The sequence below is a fragment of the Euprymna scolopes genome, chromosome 1, assembly GCF_053919585.1.
Source record: "Euprymna scolopes isolate OS-2025 chromosome 1, ASM5391958v1, whole genome shotgun sequence".
NCBI lineage: Eukaryota > Metazoa > Mollusca > Cephalopoda > Sepiida > Sepiolidae > Euprymna > Euprymna scolopes.
Genome location: NC_136482.1, coordinates 200,554,183 through 200,575,871, shown reverse-complemented (window position 1 = coordinate 200,575,871; position 21,689 = coordinate 200,554,183). Strand labels below are relative to the sequence as shown.

General features: G+C 35.0%; 1 protein-coding gene across 1 annotated transcript in view; it reads right to left on the bottom strand.

Moving 5' to 3' along the window:
* The window catches only part of LOC145279699 (DNA replication ATP-dependent helicase/nuclease DNA2-like), a 190,058-nt gene that overhangs the window by 159,057 nt on the left and 9,312 nt on the right, over positions 1-21,689 (bottom strand). The window contains exons 2-4 of the mRNA XM_080130983.1: positions 15,543-15,633; positions 11,924-11,959; positions 1,424-3,408 (exon numbers count right to left, since the gene is read on the bottom strand). Of these exons, the coding sequence (XP_079987109.1) occupies positions 1,424-3,408; positions 11,924-11,959; positions 15,543-15,572 (2,051 nt within the window). The 5' untranslated portion in view covers positions 15,573-15,633. The remainder of the gene's footprint in view (positions 1-1,423; positions 3,409-11,923; positions 11,960-15,542; positions 15,634-21,689) is intronic.

Below are 21,689 nucleotides of genomic sequence, written 5' to 3'. Positions count from 1 at the left end.
AATTTACAATCAATCATTTTGTAATTAATTTACAATCAATCATTTTAGAAATCGACATTTAAACAATATTTATAAGTTAAAAACAATTATAGAGATTTATAATAATTGCGTTTGATTAATAATTATGCTTCTTTGTTATTGTACCAAAATTCGAAAAACTGAAACTCAAGTGAAACCAATGGTATCTACTGAATTGTCATGTCACAGTAATGAAAATGTCAAAAAATTACAAAAAGTGATAAAGTAGAAAATTAATTATTAATGAAAACAGTTTTCAACAAAAATTAGCAAAAATTAAGTTTTGATAAATTGGTCAAAGATTTTTAGTTTTCAGAAAATATTTACCTCCCTTTTGTTACAATTAGAACTCTCTGGTTTCTTTCTTTGCAAAACTCAATAGTCATTACTGCAACATGACAACAAAAAAAGAACCATAATTCCTTTACTAAACCATACAGTAATTATATTCAACTCTAAAATTTCTATTTAAATAATATTTTGTATTTTTATATAAATAAGCAGAGAGGGACTTCATCCAGGAAAAAAAAAATACTCTCAGGCAATACCAGGTTCATACAGCTAATATGTATTTGTCATTAAAAGTTGGAATAAAATTATTGATTAATTAAAAAATGAAATGCCACAGAAACATAAAAACAAACAAACAAATAAAGTCAAATTAAATTTTATAAAAAAATGCTAATCATATTATTTGGATTCTTTGGACTACTGTTCTTATTTTGAATGTCATATTCACATTTCTGTTGATGTAACCTCAGACCTTTTTGAATTCGTGAATCTTTCAGTCGAACTCAGGAATCTGCACATAATTTTGAACAAAACCCTTTATTTGATCAACAGAGGTAGCATGCTCTCCTTCCATCAGCCATGATTGGGTAGAAGTCCTAAGTAATTCGCAATTGTATTTTGAGTGTAGCTCATACTTAGAATTGAACTTTCAACCACTGGAAGACTAATTTTACAATTTAATTTTACAAAGTACTTTATCCACTACTTGATAAAATTCAGTTTTAAAATTACACTCTTCTGGAGGTTAAAGGTTCAATCCTCAGTGTGGGTGATACTCCTACTCAATTATGACTGCTGGAACGAAAGAATGCTACTCCCGTGGATTAAATAAAGGGTTTTGTTTGAAATTTTCTACAAATTCCAGAGTTTGACAGAAAAATTCTTAGGTTCAACTGAAAGATTCTAGACCTTGATTGAAAGATTTCAGAGTCCGATAAGATACACCTGAAGAAGGTCGGAGGTTACATCAACCAAAACATTGTGAAAATAATATTCTAGATGAGAACAATAGTCTGAAGAATCCAAATAATATAAAATCCTCATCTAAAAAAAAATCAGAAAGGGAAAAAAAATATATAATATTAAAAAATATAAAATTGAAGAAGCAACTCACCATTTCACTCTTGGTTTAAAAGGTGAAAATTTCTTCAAACTGGAATGATCAAAACACTTCAAATTTTGACCAACCAACAACTTGTCGTCAGGAATTGGTTCTTCAATTTCAAACGAAGAATCCCATGGCGAGAAATCCTGAATATCATCTAATTCTGCACACAGTTTATTTTCGTCAGGATTAATTTTGACTTCCTCGGAAAATTCTGAATTTGAGAAGGCATTATCATTTTCCTGAATTCTGTTGGCCGTATCCACTGACAAAATTTTTGATCCCTGATTTTCGTCCGCAGATAAAATACTGATATGTACAGAGGAATCGCTTGCCTCAGGATTTTGCGTTTTCTTCACAGAAGAATCCGCTATATGTCGAGAGTGTTCAGATTTGTTTTCAGTCTTCCCAAATTCTGTTGAAGACTCAGATTTTGTAATTTGGCCGTCTTTTAATTCACACGGAATTTCCTCTAACAGATATTTGTCTTCCGTCCGGGTCATTTTGAATGGAGAAGACTGAACGTCATGAACAGAAGTTGGAAGACTCAGATGATGCGACGGCATCTTTCTCGGAATATCAGACTGTGAATCATTCGTTATCGAAGGTTTAGAGTTTGGTGCTGAACCAATTTCATCAAGAATTTCCGAAAGGAGGTTTTTATCATCTACAAAATTTGTTTTTGATTTATTCTTCTTAGTTTTTTTAAAAGACCAACTCATTTGACACTCTGGCTGATTCAGTTTATTTTCTTTATTTTGTTTTAAAACAAAGTCTGAAGTTGTTTTATTATCAGCCAATGGTGTCATTTCTTTTTTCAGATGGGATAATTCATCCAATATTTGATCTTGATCTGCTTTTTGTTTAGTCATTTTCTTAGCCTCTTTCTGATTGGTTTGTAGATTAGATTCTGTTTTCTCATTGGCTGGTTGTTGATCAGCCATTTTGTTCACAGAATTTGAATCTTCTTTCTCTTTTTCAAGTAATGACAGACCAAGATCATCCCAAACGTCAGCACCTTTCATACACCAATCCTCCCACATTTCGATCTCATTGTCAGACAATTCGGCACCGACATTTTCGCTGTCCGAGTTAGAATCTTCTTCAGAATGTTCCAGTTGGCTTATTACAACATCTTTCTCAAACTGAGAAGATTCGGTCAAAATATTTCGCTTGGCAGATGGAGAGATGCTATTTTTTGCAAGACGTTTTGTAGAACTTCCATTAGAGTTGGTGTATTTTTTAACCGGAGTCACAGATTCGACTACATTGCTTGATTCGTCAAGTGAATTAAATTCGACTACATTGCTTGATCCGTCAACTGAATTAGAGTCTATTAAATCAATAACTGAATTATTTGACATGGTTGAATTTGTTGTTGATTCTTTGGCGCGACAAACAAGTCCCGGTTTTGCACATTTAATCTTATTCTTCGTCTTTAAAAGATGAACATTTTTCACCTGATTGATCTTATGCTCGACCGTATTTTTCAGGTCAGTCGAAGAAGCTAGAAAAGCACGGCCGATTGGTTTCCTGGGTTTATTTTCAGGAGTTTCAGGAATGACAGTAACACAATTATTAATTCCTTTCTTTAAAAATGTTGGTGATGCACTGAGCACTAAAGGAGCAGAGTTTGTACTGTTGGTTTTGGAGGTTAAAGGTTGAGAGGTCAAGGAAGAGGTCAAGATGGCAAATTTTTCTGTCCGTTTGTTCATGGAATATTGATCCGAATCTTCAAACGATTTGTTGGAAGCATTCATTAAATCGTTTCCACATTTTTCAGATTCATGTGCGGATATTTTTTGGGCGGACGGATTTTGAATAACGGTAAACAAAGTTGGAGGATTTGGCTTGCTGTCAAAGTTTTGTAACTTTTGAGATTTTTCTGGAGAATGTTTAAAAAACACGGTTGGAGCATTATTAATTGCAACATTATCCTTTCGTTTTGGTAAACGAAGTTTAGATGTAAATAACTTCCCATTGGAATTTGCATTCTGGAAAGAAAAGAAAAACAATTATTTTAGAGTTTGAATTTACAGAATTATTTTTACTAATTTTTTTTTTTTTTTTTTTAAATCACATATGAGTAAATTAGCTTGAACATTAATTTGTAAAAGATTTTGGCAGCCATTTTTGGAGCTAACCACACTAATATAACACAACAGAGTAATTTACAGCAGGTTGAATCATATTAATGTTGCATATGAGTATTTTTCTTTACGCTTCTGTTTCTTTCTCAGGTATACTTTTAATGACACCAAACGTGCCTTCAAAGTATTGCTTTATTTATCAAATAAATGACAAATTCTTCTGTCTATAAAAACAATTGCATTTTATTTAACAACTGATGTGTGATGTAGAGAGAAATAGGGGAATGGTGACAGATAACAAGACCGACTCATACAATCGTTAATTGGCTTTATCATAACCTTTTGTCACTCTTTGGTGAGTGATGCGGCTCAACCCATCCGAGTAAATGGCAAAACAATTACAAGTCTATGGCATGCGGCTTTGTTTGTCTGAAATCACATGATGAATTACCAAAGCAAGCTGAACTCAAAATACATGATAGTTGCCAAATCTGCAATTAAAGTAAAGTTGTTAATTTACAATCCGCTGCCATAAAAACCAAATAAAAAAAAACAAAAAATAAAGTCTATTATTGCTCAAAACAAAGACAACTTGATGTATTTGTCATTAGTCTCTCACTCTTAGACAGAATCCAAAAAAAGATTCAAATCTCTTTTTTTTTTTTTAACATTTTCACCCCAAACAAGGTACATCGCCACTTTGATGTAGGGGGCTACTATCAGAGACATAAGCTACAGGGGTACTATGTAGGGAGTTAGGCAGCAAGATGTCGGCTCACGTTACACTTGAACTTCTGAATGTCAGTACAGTTGGGGAAGCAGGGTCCCAGAAGGGAGTTCCAAAGTTTAGTGGTTCTGGTGAAGTAACTACTGGAGTAGAAGGCTCTCTTACATCTAGGGATCTCTACTGTGAAGGGGTGGGAATTAGCTGCTTGTCGGGTCTGTCGGGGGTATTTACGTCGAGAGGGTACGAGTGCTTGCAGTTTGTCAGAGCATTCACCATTAAAATATTTGTAGAACAGGCAGAAGGATGCAACATTTCGTCGATAGGACAGAGGCTGAAGCTTAGATGACAGTTCAGGACCTATTAGGTTGGCGACTTTTTTTTTAACCTTGTCCAGGAGCGAGAGACTAGTAGCAGATGCACCAGCCCAAATATGACAACAATACTCCATACATAGGCGAATGGTGGCCTTATAGCAGTACAGGATACTTTCGGGTGTTAGTAGCTGTCTAGCAAACTAGAGAACTTACCTTCTTCGCAGCGGTCCTGGCATGTAATTGTTCCAACTCATGTTTCCTGTGAACGTTAGACCGAGGAGTTTAAAAGATGTATTTTCAGATAAATAGTCTTTAGCCATTGCTATTGGTGGTAGAGAAGATTTCTTGTAATTATTGAAGGAAACAAGTTTAGTTTTGGCAGCATTGAATGTGACCATCCATTTTTGTCCCCATTCCACTATAGATCGGAGGTTATCCTCTAGTGTTTCTGCCATTTCTTAAGATATGTGTTCATTTGTTTTCCTGTCGTGTCTGTTATAGAGCGTGGTGTCATCAGTATAGACACATCTCACAAACAATTTTGTTAGGGAGGTCATTTATGAATATTAGGAATAATAGAGGTCCAAGGATAGACCCTTGAGGCACTCCCACATTCATATCATATTGTTTAGATGTACGACAGTCGAGAAGAACCTGGATTTTTCTCTTATCTAAGAAGGATTTAATTATGTTAAGTATTCTACCAGTGATACCATATGATCTGATTTTCCTGAGAAGACCTTCATGCAATACCCTGTCAAAAGCTTTAGATATATCTAGAGCAACTGCTCTACCCTCCCCTGCTTTGAGTGAATGGTATATATGTTCAGAGATTACAGTTAGGATGTTTGCTGTGGAACGGGCCTGCCTAAATCCATATTGTTGGTCGGTCAGAAGTTTAGTATCTATAAGGTGATGGACAAGAGCCTGGTTAATTATGGACTCAAATATTTTGGCAAAAAGTGGGAGGAGGTTAATGGGACGATAATTTAATGGGTCAGTTCTTTCGCCAGAATTCTTGAAGACTGGTACCACAGAAGCAGTTTTCCAGCAGGCAGGAAAGCAAGATTCATTAAGGCATTTGTTGTAAAGTTTGGAGAGAACTGGAGCTACTTCGGCTGAGCAGTTTTTAATAGCACCGCCAGGATGAGATCAGGTCCACATGCTTTTGAAGTGTCAAGATTTTTTATGATAGCATGCACCTGAGAAGAGGTGATTTTCAGATCGTCTAGTATGGTGTCTGTCCGCAAAGGAAAGTCAGGGAGGGGGTGGTTAGCAGGTCTAGTGTGAAGTTGGAGGCAAACCGACTGGCAAGCATGTTAGCCTTCTCGGTTGCTGAGCAAACAACCTCATGATTGTTGGATAGTGGGGGAATAGTTGATTGCCCATTATTTACTACATTGTTGTAGATTTTCCAGAAGTCACGAGTTCCTAATTTCTGTGCTTCGAGGCGTTTTTTAGTGATTTCAGTAAACTTTCTCTTAGCAGTCACTATTTCTTTCTTATAGTTACTTCTGGCTTCTATATACTTCTGTTTGTTTGAACTGGACTTATGTTGGTTAAATCTGTGGTATGCATGCTGCCTTTGCGCAATGGCAGCTGCACAAGTAGAAGTAAGCCATTGGGGAGAGTGGGGCTTGCTATAAAATTTCCGTGAGGGAACATGTGCTTCAATTGCCGTTTTGAACAATTCAGTGGTCTTCTTGGCGCACTGTTCAGCAGGAAGTGAAAAGATATTTCGCCATGGGGCGTCTCTGAGGAGATCTCTGATAGCTTCCCAGTCAGCCTTTTTATAATATCTCGTTGTTTTGAGCAATGGCTCTTCGGTTTTGGCTCTAAGAGTTTAGGGCGATTTCAACCATTATCACTGCATGATCGGCGTTCCCGAGTGGGCTATGAGCATCCGTTACACAATCATCGGGAACTGTAGTCAGAAACAGATCTAGTAGTGAAGCGTGTTGTTCTTGCTGGTCTGGGAAACAGGTTGGAAACGTAATAATCTGTGACAAGGAATGAGATATAGAGAAGCTATGTTGCGGTACCAGCTGCGTCTGTGTGAGTAGAAAATCCAAGCCAGTTGCTGTGGTGGACATTGAAGTCACCAAATACATGCACTTGTGCGCTAGTGTCAAAGGAAAGTGCTGTATCTATACTGTCAGAGATTTTGTTCATTAGGGTACAGTCCTGGGTCGAGGGATAGCGGTAGAGAAAATAAAAGTAGCTAATGTTATGTTGCATGTTAAGTCTAAAGCACATAAAGGCTTGATCATCCGATTCTAGTTTTGTTTCTCTAGTCAAGGGGAGGGTGTTACGAATATAGACTCCAAGTCCGTGCATATGTCTGTCAGAGTCCTTACGGCAGAGTGGGATATATCCGGGCATGTTAAAGTAGTTAGAGGGGATAGAGGAGTGAAGGTTAGTCTTACTTAGTGTTAAGATATTCGGAGTGTTTGTTAGGAGAAATGCTTCAACATCATCCAAATTAGTTCTAAGCCTACGGATGTTCGAAAATGGCAAGATTCTTTGAATTTTGTCCTAGTTTAAGCATAATTTTTTATTGTACTGTCATTTTTTCAAGACTTTCAGTTTAGGTAAAGGGTGCTGAACAATTGGTTATGCAGAATACCAGATATGCAACACAAGTCGACCATCAGTTGACCTTCCATCTACTAGGATTGTGGTCTCAGGAAAGCCCACTGGGGATAAGTGCAGGGTGTCTTTCCATGCACGACATGGCACTACAAACATCCCGATATTATTCAACTGTTAATGAAGCAGCTGCTCTAAGCGCTACCAAAGAGTTAGGCTTCCTGTACTACCAGTCGGGAACAACAGCCAGGAACTGTCAATCCAGTACCCTGAACCCACGAGACAATGGTCAACCCAATCTACTTGCACTGGCATTATGGCATTCAAGCACTTCCAAGTGCCCAGTTTAAAGGAATGGGATGTGTCGGGAGTAGGAAAAACGTTCATTGCCCTAGTCAGGAAACAAGATCGATCAATGAGTTTCTGTCGAAGTTCTGTGATTCAACCTCTACGCCTGGCTAATAGGCAAAGAAGGAGTATGGAAGCCGGGCAATAGACAGTACCTATCTACTCCTTAAGCAGTTTAGGTTTGCAGACCAGTAATTTGTTTGAGTCACCAGCTCTGGGAAGGTTGTCATCTAAGACTGAAGAGGCCTTCCTCCCCTTAGGTTTAGTTTCAGAGTTTTCCTTCTCCTAGACGGATGACCTGAGAAGATCTATGGGTCCATCAGCACCGAGAGAGTTTGCCCTGCGCCTGGGTCCTAATCCAAGTATTTTTGTGACCCCGCTGGGATAGTTAATGTTAGTTTGTAAAGGTTATATATCTGCTGTAAAATAAATAATACTCCTCAAAGTTTGTAAAGGTTATATATCTGCTGTAAAATAAATAATACTCCTCAAAGCGATTAAGGGACAAATCTAATAGGTTCCGCATTAGATGCCAAGTTCCAGCCTCTGTTCCATCATCGCATTCCTGTGTTTGTTTTATAAATACTTTAATGGAACCTGCTCTGATGAATTCATAGTACTTGTGCCCCCTCAACATACATACCCCTGACTAAGCCAACAAGCAGCAAAATCCCATCCCTTCAATGTTGAGATCCCTAAATGCCAGAAAGTCTTCTACTCTAGCAGTTTCATTGCTCAGACTGCTAGACTTTGAAATTTCATCCCTGTTTCTTGCTTCCCTGACTGTACTAACCTACAAAAGTTTAAATGTAATGTGAACAGACATCTCTCTGCTGAACTCCCCATGGTTCCCTTGTTAGACACAATTCCAAATAATAGCCCCTTATGTTTCAAGTGTCAATATGCCTTGTTTAGAGTAAAAAAAGAAAAAATTAAATATACTTTTGTTGTTGCAATGACAGAGGAGAGTGTGTAGAAAGTTGTAAAGATTTCAAGTGCACAGAATCTTGGATTCTCAAAATAATTACGTTTTGCCAAATCACAACTCAAACTCATTAAACATTTTTGGACACTCATGCAATTTTTTTTCAGCACGTCACCTATCTCTCTCTCTTTGACGGAATGGTCAATTCCGACCAGCCGTAGCACTCTTCACAAATCATTGCCATCGACTTCAGTTCTGTGTCATTCTGAGCAACTAAGCCATGCTAATGTCCACAATATTTTTCACGTTGTCTGACATTCTTGTTTTTGGTCTTCTATGTCCCACGTCCTATTTTGCCAGAAGTTGTACCAAAGAGCAGATCTTTTGTTCGGCATCACCTATGCAACTACCAAAACCCACACTTTCCTCCAGCTGTGTATTGTTTATAAAGCAAACGGATGCAGTTCTGTCCATTTTACGCAAGGGGTTGCAACCCTTCTGCTCTTACAGGTGGCAACCTTGTTTTATTACAGTCCCTGAACGTCATTCTCTGCCGATACAGGTGGCATCTAATTCTTACTATAGCCACCTGGATGTAATTTCCCATTTACCACACAATCATTAATGATCAACACGAGCAGAAAGTAAGCTTTCTTTTATTTTGTCAAAAAAAAATCACCTCAAGTATAATCGTTAAAGTACGAGGGATGTTCCAAAAGTAATGCTTCCTATTTTTTTTTTATTCTACCCACATGGATCAAAGGGGATTGCAAATTGCATTGTTATGATGATTGAACTTATGCATTCATGACCTGAAACTTTCTTCTTTCTGTTACAGATATTGACGATGTTAGATTCTAAGAAAGCAACCTGTTATGTACATGCATCAGAAGCAGATGCGTCATTGAATTTCTAGCGAAAGTGCATTGTGAATGGTGGTAACTATGTAGAAAAATAAATTCTGAAGCACAAAAGGTCGCTCGTTTTAATGGTACTACTCCCACCTTTGTAACTGTCCAACTTTTTGAGTAAACAAAAATAAGATGCTTTATTTTTGGAACGACCCGTGTATTCTATATGCTGCGATGTACGCCATGCAAGGACATGTCGATGACTCTCTCCGTCTGTTTTCAAAGTTTTCATTATTTTACCTCAGCAATAAATAACGTTAAATGGATTCAAATTTGCATTCAACTTTTTGTTGTATAACGTATTACTACTTTCTTATACTACGAACTATTCTGAGTAGCAATCAATGATGACAATATTAGGCATTAAAATATGTGTATAACGATAGTACCAGTACAGTTGGGCCATTCCCCGTATACATTACAAGCCAGTTACCAAACTTGTAACTACCCATTTCATTGTTCATCTACAGTAATCAACTGTTTCATATTTGTATGGATGTGTACAATGCACCTCCTCCCTTATAATTTTTTTTTTTTTGCTTTTCAGTTTTTTTCAACGGATTATTATCAATTGGACACTAATTTAACAGATTATCAAAAACTAAAAGCAAAAAAGTCAATATTTAGACATTTGAAAGGGGTGCTCAGTTTTTAATTACAACATTCTAGTAAATCGATCCCCCACAATTATTAAGTTCCAGCAAATTAAAAATAAAAAATTTTGTTTTTTCATTGAGTGTTCCCAATATGGAGGATTGATTTACTAGAATATTGTAATTAAAAAATGAGCACCTCTTTCAAATGTCTAAGTATTGACTTTTTTGCCTTTTTCTTTTTGATAATCTGGTAGATTAATGTATAATCGATAATAATCCACTGAGAAAATTGGGAAAAAAAAAAAAAAAATTAAAAGCAAAAAAATTATAAGGGGGAGGGGGGCACATTGTACACATCCGTCTTGATTTGCATGTCAGCCGAATGAGTCATCAACAAATATTTTTGGACATTTACAAAACTTAAATACAAAAATGTCAATTATTAAAAGTAATAAAACTAATAAATCTAAAATAACCATATTAACGTAGCATACCATATAATTAGCTGTTAACGAACTTGGGTTAATAATTATATCGGTCACACTGCAACTACCTTGCCTCACTGACTCAGTAACTTTTTAGAAAAAAATAATTCCATCTGACAATTAAAGCAACATAAAACACATTACGCATTAACAGAGTAGAAAGTCAACGTTGTGTTTATTTTCGACAGTTTTGTAACGCTCGCTTCCCTTATTTTATTTTTTAGTCCTCACATTCCATCAGCAGTGTTTCTGACAACGGGGAAAGAATTGCGGTTTTCTGGACTAAAATCTATCTATATAATATTCATTGCTGACTAGTTTTTGAAAAAAATTTATTTAGTTTCTTATACTAAGTGGCTTCATGACTTGTCTGGAGCAATTTCCATTAAAAACATTTGCGTACAACATAAGTCTTGTCCATAAATACACATCTGAAAAATTTGATAGCTCCCTGCAAGAACTGTAAAAACATACCATTGACATCTCCCTTAACAGGGATGTATGTTTGCCTGGGGATTGCTTGTGAATTTGATATTCCCTAGACACTTCCTCCTTTAAGGCTAATCAGTTCAACCAGTTTAGGATGAATGCCACTGCATATAATCTATATATTGATATGATAGCATGTGGGTTATTTTCTGTGTCACACTTACATCCGAATCGTTTAATTGTTATGTACTTCCATTTCTTGTCATAAATAATTTTACTAAGAATTTTTCATAAGTTTTGGTTTCGGTTTTAGCTGATAGCACTTAAGTCATCTATTTTTTTTATAAATAATCTTACCAAGAATTCCTCATAAGTCTTGGTTTTGGTTTCGATTTTAGCTGATTGCACCTTAGTAATCTATTTTTTTTATAAATAGCTTTATCAAGAATTTTTCATAAGTTTTGGTTTCGGTTATAGCTGAAGGAACTAAAGTTATATATATATATTTCATAAGTTTGGGATTCGGTTTCGATTCAAGCTGATGAACCCAAGTCATATAGATATTTTTTTTTAATTTCTGAAATCGCAACTTTATAACATAAAAATCAATAGAACTTTAACTCTATAATAATATATACAAAATCTGCAAGAATTAAAATATATTTAAGCGTACTTTACAACCGAGCTATGCTGGGCGTCCCTGCTAGCTTAGATAAATACTTTTGCAGTTTTAACAAAAGAGCTCCAATAATATCAGAGCATCTCCATTTATGCTGAACATCTACAGAATACCAACATCAATATATTATATATGAATAAGTCCCCTGTAGAATTTCCACAGGTCCTGCTAGTAAATATATAATAAATAAATAAATATGTAATATTATTTCAGTCCTGTGCATGTACTAATTGACCTGAAAAGAACAAGATGTTTAGGTGATTGCGTATACAAATAAAAAAAAAGGGTAAAATTTTTCTTTTCATTTTTAGTCTCCATTGTATAACTTAAAATAAATACTGTCTTGAAACAACTGTAAACAATCATAATACACATGTGTTGAAAAAATGTTTACAATCAACATATAAGTAACTTACCCCAAAGAAACTTGAAATTTTTGATTGGGTATTATCCTGAAACAAAAAGAATTTTAAATAATTATTTCAAATTTAAAAAAAAAAAAAAAAAAAAAACTAATTTCGATTTCAAATTTTAAAAACGTGGCGCAGTTGATAGAGACGTTGAATCTCTACGGTTCCAGATGAGCATTGTCTGAAGATAGCGGTTTCAATCCTACCCAAAGCCGGCCAGAGGCTTACTTGGCCAAAAACGTGGCAGTGATTGCTGAGAATGTGGTTAGGAGATTCAAAGTTCCTATCCGTCACGGTTATCACCTGATGAAGGCCAGAGGAATAGTTGGCCGAAACGTCGTAAAACAACAACTAATAAAGATGAGAATAATAGTCCGCAATAAATAGATTAATATAAATAATACTCATCTCAATAATGAATTCCAATTAAAAAATAATATACAAAAAAAAAAATTGTTGAATGAAACAAAGCAGTCTTTTCACGCAAACTTTTGCACATGTATGTTATCACTAGTGAGCAATCAAAATACACAAATCAAATAATAAAAGTTACAATCACAAGTGGTTAAAGTACCTGGAAAAATCAATTGTAAAAAGTGACCTTCTCCTAAAGATTGAAGGTTCAATTCTCAGTGTGGGCGACCGAAAAAATACAACTGCAAATTACTTAGAACTTCTATCCAGTCATGGCTGATGGAACAAGAGTACGCTACCCCTGTGAAGTAAATAAAGGGTTCTGCTCAGAATTCTGTCCAAATTCCAGAGTTCCACAAGATACACCTGAAGAAGGTTGGAGGTTAAAATCGACCGAAAGGTTGTGAAAATGACACTAAAGATGAGAACAGGAGTCTGACGAATCCAAATAATATTTGATTCATCCATAAATCTAAAAAACTTATTTTTGTAAATAAATTCTTTGTAAGGATTGATATAAGACTGGATCACTATTCAGGAGAGATGGAGAAAAATGGTGACGCTTTTTTCTTTTTTTTTTAATAAATATATAAATGCTTGTCAGGTGTAATGTCAATTTCATAGATTTTTCCTAATCAATTAGCAGGATTACCCAAGACCATAAAAATGCTAAACAAAAATAAAAAGGTTAAAAGTGTAACATTTTTATATTAAAACTTCTACCTCACGTCCTCACTGTGTTTCTTTCCTGTTTTTCTACATCCCTCACCTCTTTCACCTACACCCAACCCATTCCTCTCTCGTTTTAATGTATTGAAAATAATAATGTACATTATATGATACATAGCATTGACCCCACCCCCGAAACTTGGCCTAAATGACTCCAAGAATAATTTATTTTTAATTAATTTGCAATTATTATACATCCGAGATAATGCTGATCTAGATAACACCAACTTTATGGGGATGTGTTTTGTATTTTTTTATTTTAGTTGGATATACAAACACATGTTTACCCTTCATCTTGAATTATATAAAGGAGAGCTTTCTGTTATTGTGTTTTTATGTACAGCTAAAAGTAGAAAATTCAAAATGAATATGGTATCGACTGAAAGAATAACGATCCGGATGTATAATAAGTTAGCAAAAAAAAACATCAATTCTTTGAAGTACAAATGTCATTTTATTTGAAGGTGGCGGACAAGTAAAAATCTCACTTTCCACACTCTTGCTTAACAATTACAATCTGCGCATGCGTGAATGCTATTTATTCCTGCCTTCATTTTAAAAACATAAATTTGCAATGTCATGACATCATAATAATGTTAGCCTAATGGATAGCATGTTCCCTACGGTGTTAGCGCTTGAGGTTCGTGCCCAGCACAGGACATTTTTTTTTCTTTTAATAACACAATGAGTAATCAGTAGAGCTATGACAACAGCATATTCTTTTCATTGTTTTAACTCTTGAGTATATGCCCAACACAGTTAATCAACCGAAAAACACTTCACTTTATATAAAAGCATATAAGATAACAACGGATACACATTCGAGAGCCAAAACAATGAAAAGAATATGCTGTTGTCCTAGCCCTAGTAATAAGCAATCATTTTTAAAACATAAAAGCATTTTTTTTTTTTTTTAACTAAAATATAAAAACAACAATAGTGGGGTTTTCAAAGCACTGAAAATAACTTTGTTTTTGTTTTTTTTAATTTATATTTGAATTTTATTTCTATTGTATTTTTAAAATTAAATTGATTTTAGCTTGTTTTATTTTTATGTTTTCTCTATTTTTGAAGGAGATATAAAATAAAATTTTGAAGTTTACAAACTGTGCTGAGATAACCCTAACACACAAAGTAACAGCCATTGCAATGGACCATAAAGAGACTAGACTGAGATAACATTTAAGAAAATCACTTTACACAGAATAGAAAGTGGTATACAGTCATTAAAAAGTGCTCAATATCCTGAAAATAATTTCTTCCCTTTGTATCTCTTAATAATTTGTTTACCTGCCTCCTCTCATAATCTGATTGGACTCGGGGAAACACCAGGTATCCCTGCTAGTCTATTATATAAAGAGCAGTTGTCTTTGTGTTGGTATGCCCAGTTAAAAGTTGAAACCTATGAACCAAAGACCCACAACGTATATATTTTCTTGATCAGCATTGCCCTGAATGTATCATATCTAAAATCTGTAAATACTATTTACATTTAAAAGGGATAGCCATAGTAAATGAATTACATTATTTTTTTCAACACTTTAAAAAACAAAGAGAGGAATGGGTTGGACAGAGGTAAAAAAAGACGATTGGGGAGAAGGATGGAATAATGGAGGACAAGGAATGAGAGAAAAAGAGATGGCAATAGAGAGATGAAAGTTTTAATCTAAAAATATTACACACACACAATAATTTCTATTTAGTTTTTTATGCCCCCCCCCAAGCAATGCCGGGTAGCCCTGCTAGTATAATAGATAACAAACTATTGGTACTGGTGCATATTGTGAACCAAACGTATCTCGGCATTTGCTTGGCTTTGACCGGAACATGATGTTAACAGCCATATTATGGTGAGCATCGCCGATAAAATCATAACGCTACATAAAAAAAAAAAAAAATAGCAAAATGAATATATGTAAAATGTAGAAACCAAAAACAACAAAAATATTTTGGTGTTTTATTATGCATTTTTTTTTTTTTTAATAAATAAGTGTCAAGAAAAGGTTAGACGAAGCAAAAATTATGTTGGGGGGGGGGGCAAATAATTTGGAGGAAATGTTTTAAAAACAAGTTCAAAGAAAATTTTTGTTTTTCAAATATATTTTGCCATTTTGTTTTTTTGTTCCCAAGTATATTTTTTTAAAGTATTTTTTGTATAAAATATTTTTTTTGTTTTTTTAAACTGGAAGAGAATGTTTTAAAGATTCATTAGGTTGGTACTGTCCAGGATTTGCATGTAACAACTGGTGTTTATTTTTTCGTCTCCCAATATTTATCAAAAGTTGCCTAGCAGACGACTCGTAATTCAGCGATCCGCATGGTGAATAGCTGATCGGCATGTTACGTAAGACAGCAGCTGTTACTCGGCATAATCCGGCAGTTAAAGTCATGTTCCAGCCAAAGCCGAGCAAACATTGAGATACGTCTGGTTAACAATATGTAGAAATAGCAAATTATTTCATGAAAAGCAAAAAGTACTTACCACTTCTTTAGTTTTTGTGGCTTTCACCATGATTGAAGAAGAAGGAATTCACCACAAACAAATATTAATGAGCACCAAACAAATCCTCATTCTGGAATTGAAAAAAAAAAAAAAGAAAAAAAAGAAAAGGGGGTATTTTTATTTAGAAAACTTTCAATTTTGACAATGACAAACTTTCTAGAAATGTTGTGGAATAACTAACACAATTATAAAATGTCAAATGCCTGCCTAATAAATCTTTTCCTTCCATCCTAGCAGTGGAAATTCCACAGCAGCATCTTTTACATGTCATATATTGCTGCTGGACATTCTGTGGATGTTCAGCATGAATGGAGACTTTGCGCTATTGCATCCCTTTTGTTAAAACTGTAAAAGTATTTATCTAAATAATCTGGTTAATGTAGTGTCAGAATATATCTGGTTATTATGATTTATCTCCAATATATTTATAGGAGTCTGTGACATATTTCCATTGTATGGAAACCCCACGATATCATTATATCATCTTTAAACAGAACAGATACTACCTTTGGATCCTAGTCAGAAGGCCAAGAAGGTATATTTTAATTTCACATACGGCCCAAAAGTGACATCATTTGTTTTATATAATTTTCTTTTCTTTTTTTGTTTTTTTTGCTTTTACATTGGGTCTTCGGTGATTAAGAGATCCTATTTATCAAAAAGGAAAATAGGTGATAACATACTACGAACATTAAATTATCGTATCTATATCATACTAATTTTATGTTCGTAGTATGTCATCATCTATCTTTTTTAATGGATAGGATCTCCTGATCAAATAATGTATAATCTGGAAGGCATGACACATTTACATACATAGGTTAAAGGTGCTACGGTATTTATATATATATATGACACTATTCAAGTCTCCATAAAGAAGTTTTTCTCATGGCGGCCAATTTAGGTCATTTTTCAAAGTAAGGTTATATGGCTCGTCATACCATTTTACTGGATCAAAATTTAATGGGGAATTCAAAAAAACTGCCCAGAGAAGTGGTTTTGTAAGTGCCACTTAATTGATCCCATTGAACTGTATACAATATTTGGATGTGAACTACCATCAAAATGGCTTTTTGATAATGTTGTACCACAACAACAGCATAACAATACAACACTTGCGTTCAATGCAGTAAAACAATCTAACGTCATTATCATAACAAATGTAGAACATGCGTAATATACTGTGGAATTTCCGAGAGCTTCAATTCTGTGATTGTGTACTTTGGATACGTTGTTTTCATGGGCTTTCCAGCATTTTCCTAGCATTACACACCATAAAAACTGCACTTTTTCAGAAAATTTGAAAATTAAACCTGGATGATAAATTAACGTGTAGTCTGAATTTCAATACTAATAAAAAAAATTGGCTTGTACATATTGTCATAAACACCGGTAAGAAACTTTTCTATGAGTTGGATTTTTTATTAAGATTTATTTAGAGCCTGTGATTTAATTTATCAAAAAAAATTATTTTCAGCTTCAAACGCCAACGTTCTCTACAAAATTAGTTGTAACTTTTCCTGTTTGCATCAGATTTTGATAAAACTGGGGTTTTCTGATCAGTGGATGATATGTTGTATTGGACTAATATTTCACACTTCATGTATGCATTAGAGACTCTGGGGGCCTTTAAAAGCTAAAAAGAAAAATAAATAAATAAATAAAAAAAGTCAAATTTGAAAAAAAATTGAAATGGTCACAAACAAAAATGCGCATTTTTGCATGGCAAATCTCCAATAAGCGTTTTTGGTAAAGTCTTTTTTTTTTTTTTTTTTTTCTGAATTCAGTCTACATATGGTACTTTCTTGCTTGAATGCCTTATTTTGTGTCTTGGGTAAGTGAAATTTGGAATATGACTTTTTTTCTGACGGCCTTAAAAATTTTTGTCACAAATTGAGACCCATTTTTCGCTAATTTTTCACACAAATGGTGCTCTAGCTCGAAAAATGTAAGTTAGAAGTAGGTAAACCCTATATGATTTTAAAAGCTAAACTTATTGGCTACAGACCTAACCACATGCCACATGGTCTGTGTTTGTGAAGGGTGGTTGAAAATAATTTTGGCGTCATGTGAGAAAAACTTCTTCATGGAGACTTGAATAGTGTCATATATATATATATATATATATATATATATATATATATATATATATAGTACTGATTTCCAAAGTTTAAAAAATGACTTGGGTGCCATCACCTAGAATTGAAACTTAAATATTTAGCGCTCAACCACATTCTCTACCATTTGAGCTATCAACAGATAGATAAGAAACATTTTAAATTAAATCACTTAAAACTATGAATGAATTTGCACATGTGCAAAAGTAATAGAAATAAGTTGGCAAATTAAAATAAACATTTTGCATCTCAACTTGCCAACATATTTCTGTAAGCATTATTTATTCATCCAAAGATTTTACTCATTATAAACCATTCTTGGTGTATAATTATTATTTCCCGTTAATTTCAGTGTTATGTGACCAGTAGTTTAAGAGTTTATCGGTTAAATATTTACACATACACACATCTTCTGCTTTATTTATATAGAAAAATCATTTTGTGGTCAACACTTTTTTTTTTTTTTTTACTAAGTGCCACTAAGTCATAAGGGATTACTAATAGGGACCAGATTTGCCGAGATATTATGTAAGGGAGTTGGGCAGCAAGAGGTCTGTTCACATTACAGTTGAACTTCTGAATGTCAGTACAGCCAAGGAAGCAGGTACCTGGAAGGGAATTCCAAATTAATTTGAGGGAAGAAGCTTCACGGCATCTTACTTAGACTTAGAAACTCGTGCATCGTGGGACACATAAGGCAGTCAGAGTATGCCATCGTTTTCAATCTGAAATCTGATCCACAACGTCTCTCCATTCCCCCCCCCCCCAAGCAATCAAATCTCGCTTGATAGTTTGCTTTCAGTTCATTTTTCGTCTTTGTCTCCCTTTTCCATCAGGGGTCCATTGAAGTATTTAGCTGGAAATTTTCTTTGGGGCGAATCTTAGGGTATGTCCAAGCCCGCCTAGATGATGATTGCAGATTATTGACGATACTACCTGCTGATGAGGGTGATCTCTTACTTCTTTGTTGGTAATCTGCTCCATCTGATCCCTAGGATGTTTTTAAGTCATTTGGAATCAAACACATCTAATTTCTACTCTTGGCGGATTATCAGGAGATAAATGAACGAATATTAAAAAAAAATGGAAATTTTGTGAATATGATGATGGGATTAAACTAAAAAAGAAATATTAAAACAGAAATGTTAATTTTCTTTTATTTGCAAACTGTTATCCTCATCATAACTTCATGTTATCCCCATCAGAACCTCATGTTATCCTCATCCTCATAATTGTTGCTTTACATTTCAACCAACTATTTCTCTGGCCTTCATCAGGTGGTTAACTGCGATGAGATGGGGATGCTAAATCTCTTAACTGTATCCTCGATAATTACTGCCTCCCATAGTTGTTATCTCACAACGTTTTAGCCAACTAATCCTCTGACCTGCAGACAATGCTCACCTGGAACCGTAGAGATTAAACGCCTCTATCCACTGCACCACACACGCCCCAAAAGCCAGAGGATTAGTTGGCCAAAACATGAGGAGGCAACAACTATGGAAGGCAGTAATTACCGGGGATACAGTTAAGAGACTCAGCATTCCTATCCCGTTGCAGTTAACCACTTGAAGAAGGCCAAAGGATGAGTTGGCTGAAATGTGGTGAAACAACAACGATGAGGGGGAGGATAACAGTCTGCAAAATAAATAAAATCTAGAAATCATTTCAAAGGATTCCAATAATAAAATAAGAAATTGTAATCCTTGGTTCATTTCCATACAACCCCCTGAGCATTCCTGCAGACAGTGAGCAAAAATGGCTTATGCGCAAGTTATTTGCAAAATGCTATTAGTGACACGAGACCACATGGTGGGCACTAAAGGTATCAACTAACCAAGCGATTGCTGCTTTAAGGATTATATTCAACAGTTAACAAAATGGATATATAGTCTTTAGCAGAGGAAAGATTGAATGTCATTATGGATTAAAAACCTTGTGGATCAGCTGATTTTAAATTCGGGACAAAATGGCAGAATCGATAAAATATGTAAAAAACACCTTCAGACTCAAATGAATTCATGTGAGAGCCTTTTGTGAATGGCATCTTCCTTTCATCGACGACTTCCTTATCCAAGGAGCGAGTGGATCAGGAAGAGTCATAATGGTTCAAATATGTAGTTTGTTTTTTAATGGAAATTGCTCTAGACAAGGCGTGAAGCCACTTGATATAAGGAACTAAGAAAAAACAATTACTACTTCAAGGTCAAAAATCAGCCAATGATAACTGAAATGGATAAATCCCGATCCAGGAAACTGCAATTCTTCTCCCTTTGTCAAAAACATAACTCATGGAATCGGAGGATTAAAGGAAAAAGGAAGCGAAAGTTACGAGGCTGCCAAAAATAACCCCAAGGTTCATGTTCTTACATTCTAAGATTGAGTTCTGTTGCCACATCTGGGGAAGTGCCTCTCATTGCACCATTTCCTGCCTTGACAATATACAAAACGAATTAGAAAATCTAGTAGGGGATGTCTTCTCTTCAACACAACTACTTTCTCACAGAAGAAACGTTGCTAGTCTTTCATACGCTATCGTTATTTTGATGGGAAGTAATCGACTGAGCTCCAATCTATCCGGTAAAACATTCATCAGAAAAAAAAACTTTTTTTTACTGCTATTTCACACTAAAAGCAGAGTACCACTTTTTCATAAGGGGCTACTATTTGGGACCAAATTTACAGGGATACTATGTAGCGAGTTGAGCAGCAAGATATCTGTTCACATTACACTTCTGCATGTTAGTACAGTCAGAAAAGCAGGAGCCTGGAAGGAAATTCAAAGTCTAGCAGTTTGAGAGAAGACGCTATTTGAGTAGAAGGCTTTACAGCATCTTGGGATCTCTACAGTGTAGAGGTGGGATTTTGCTGCTTGTTGGGTTTATTGGGGGCATTGTCGTCAAGGGGGTAGAAATGCTTTGAGTTCATCAGAACACATTTCATAAAACACTTGCAAGACAGACACAAAAATGCCACATTTTGGTGATGGGACAGAGGTTGGAGTTTGGTTAACAGTGTGGGACCTATTAGGTCGGTGATTCTTTTTTTAACCTTGTCTAAGAGCGAGGTATAAGTGTTAGATGCACCAATTTAGATGTGACAACAATACTCCATGCATGGTATGCGAATAGTGGTCTTGTAGAAGTACAGGATACTCTCTTGTGCGAGTAATCTTCTAGCACGGTGGAGAGAACTCATCTAGTTACAACCACTATAAACAATTTTCCTTTCTTTCTCTGTGTACACAAAACTGGACATAACTTCCATGAGCAAAGTTTCTTTGCAAGAACTGCCTGTCTGTGGAATACAATACCATGGGGCTACTTCCCAGCTAATTATAACATGGTTATTTTCAAGTCTAATGTTAATTCTTGTTGAGCTGTTCACTTTAATAATCAAATTCCAATCCTTACGGTGTTGTCTTACCATCCAACTGACAAATTCATTAACTATTTATCCTCTGGTGGCCTTATAGCCTTGATAAGTGGTGACTCATTAGTATATAAAAATACTAGGTAAATAGTACATGGTTAACTGTTTAAATGTATGATGTCATAAAACGATGCCGTCATCCGCTCCATATTGAGGTAAACAAATAGGCAAGATCCACTGAGTTTTGAACTTGAAAATTTTGTAGACAAAAATCTTTTTCATGTGGACACGAAAAATTATGTGCAGAAATTCTAAAAGATCCAATATTTTTATAGAGCAATTCCAGTTTCCAATTGGTTTCCAGCAAAATGTGGCTCCATTTGATTGGTCAGTTCATATCGGCAGCGTTTATAAGTAGAGCCTTCCAATTTTCTTTAATCACACACTAACTATATTAAAAATATTGCAACAGTTTAAAAAAAAGATTCATTCTATACAATTAAGTGAACACAAGTCATGATTTTTTAATTGTTGTTTCATGCCTTTTTTCCTACACTATCATTATTGTCATTCTAGATGCTCGACTGAGCTCCAATCGCAGGTTACTCCCATATAACCCGTCTATCTACCACCATTA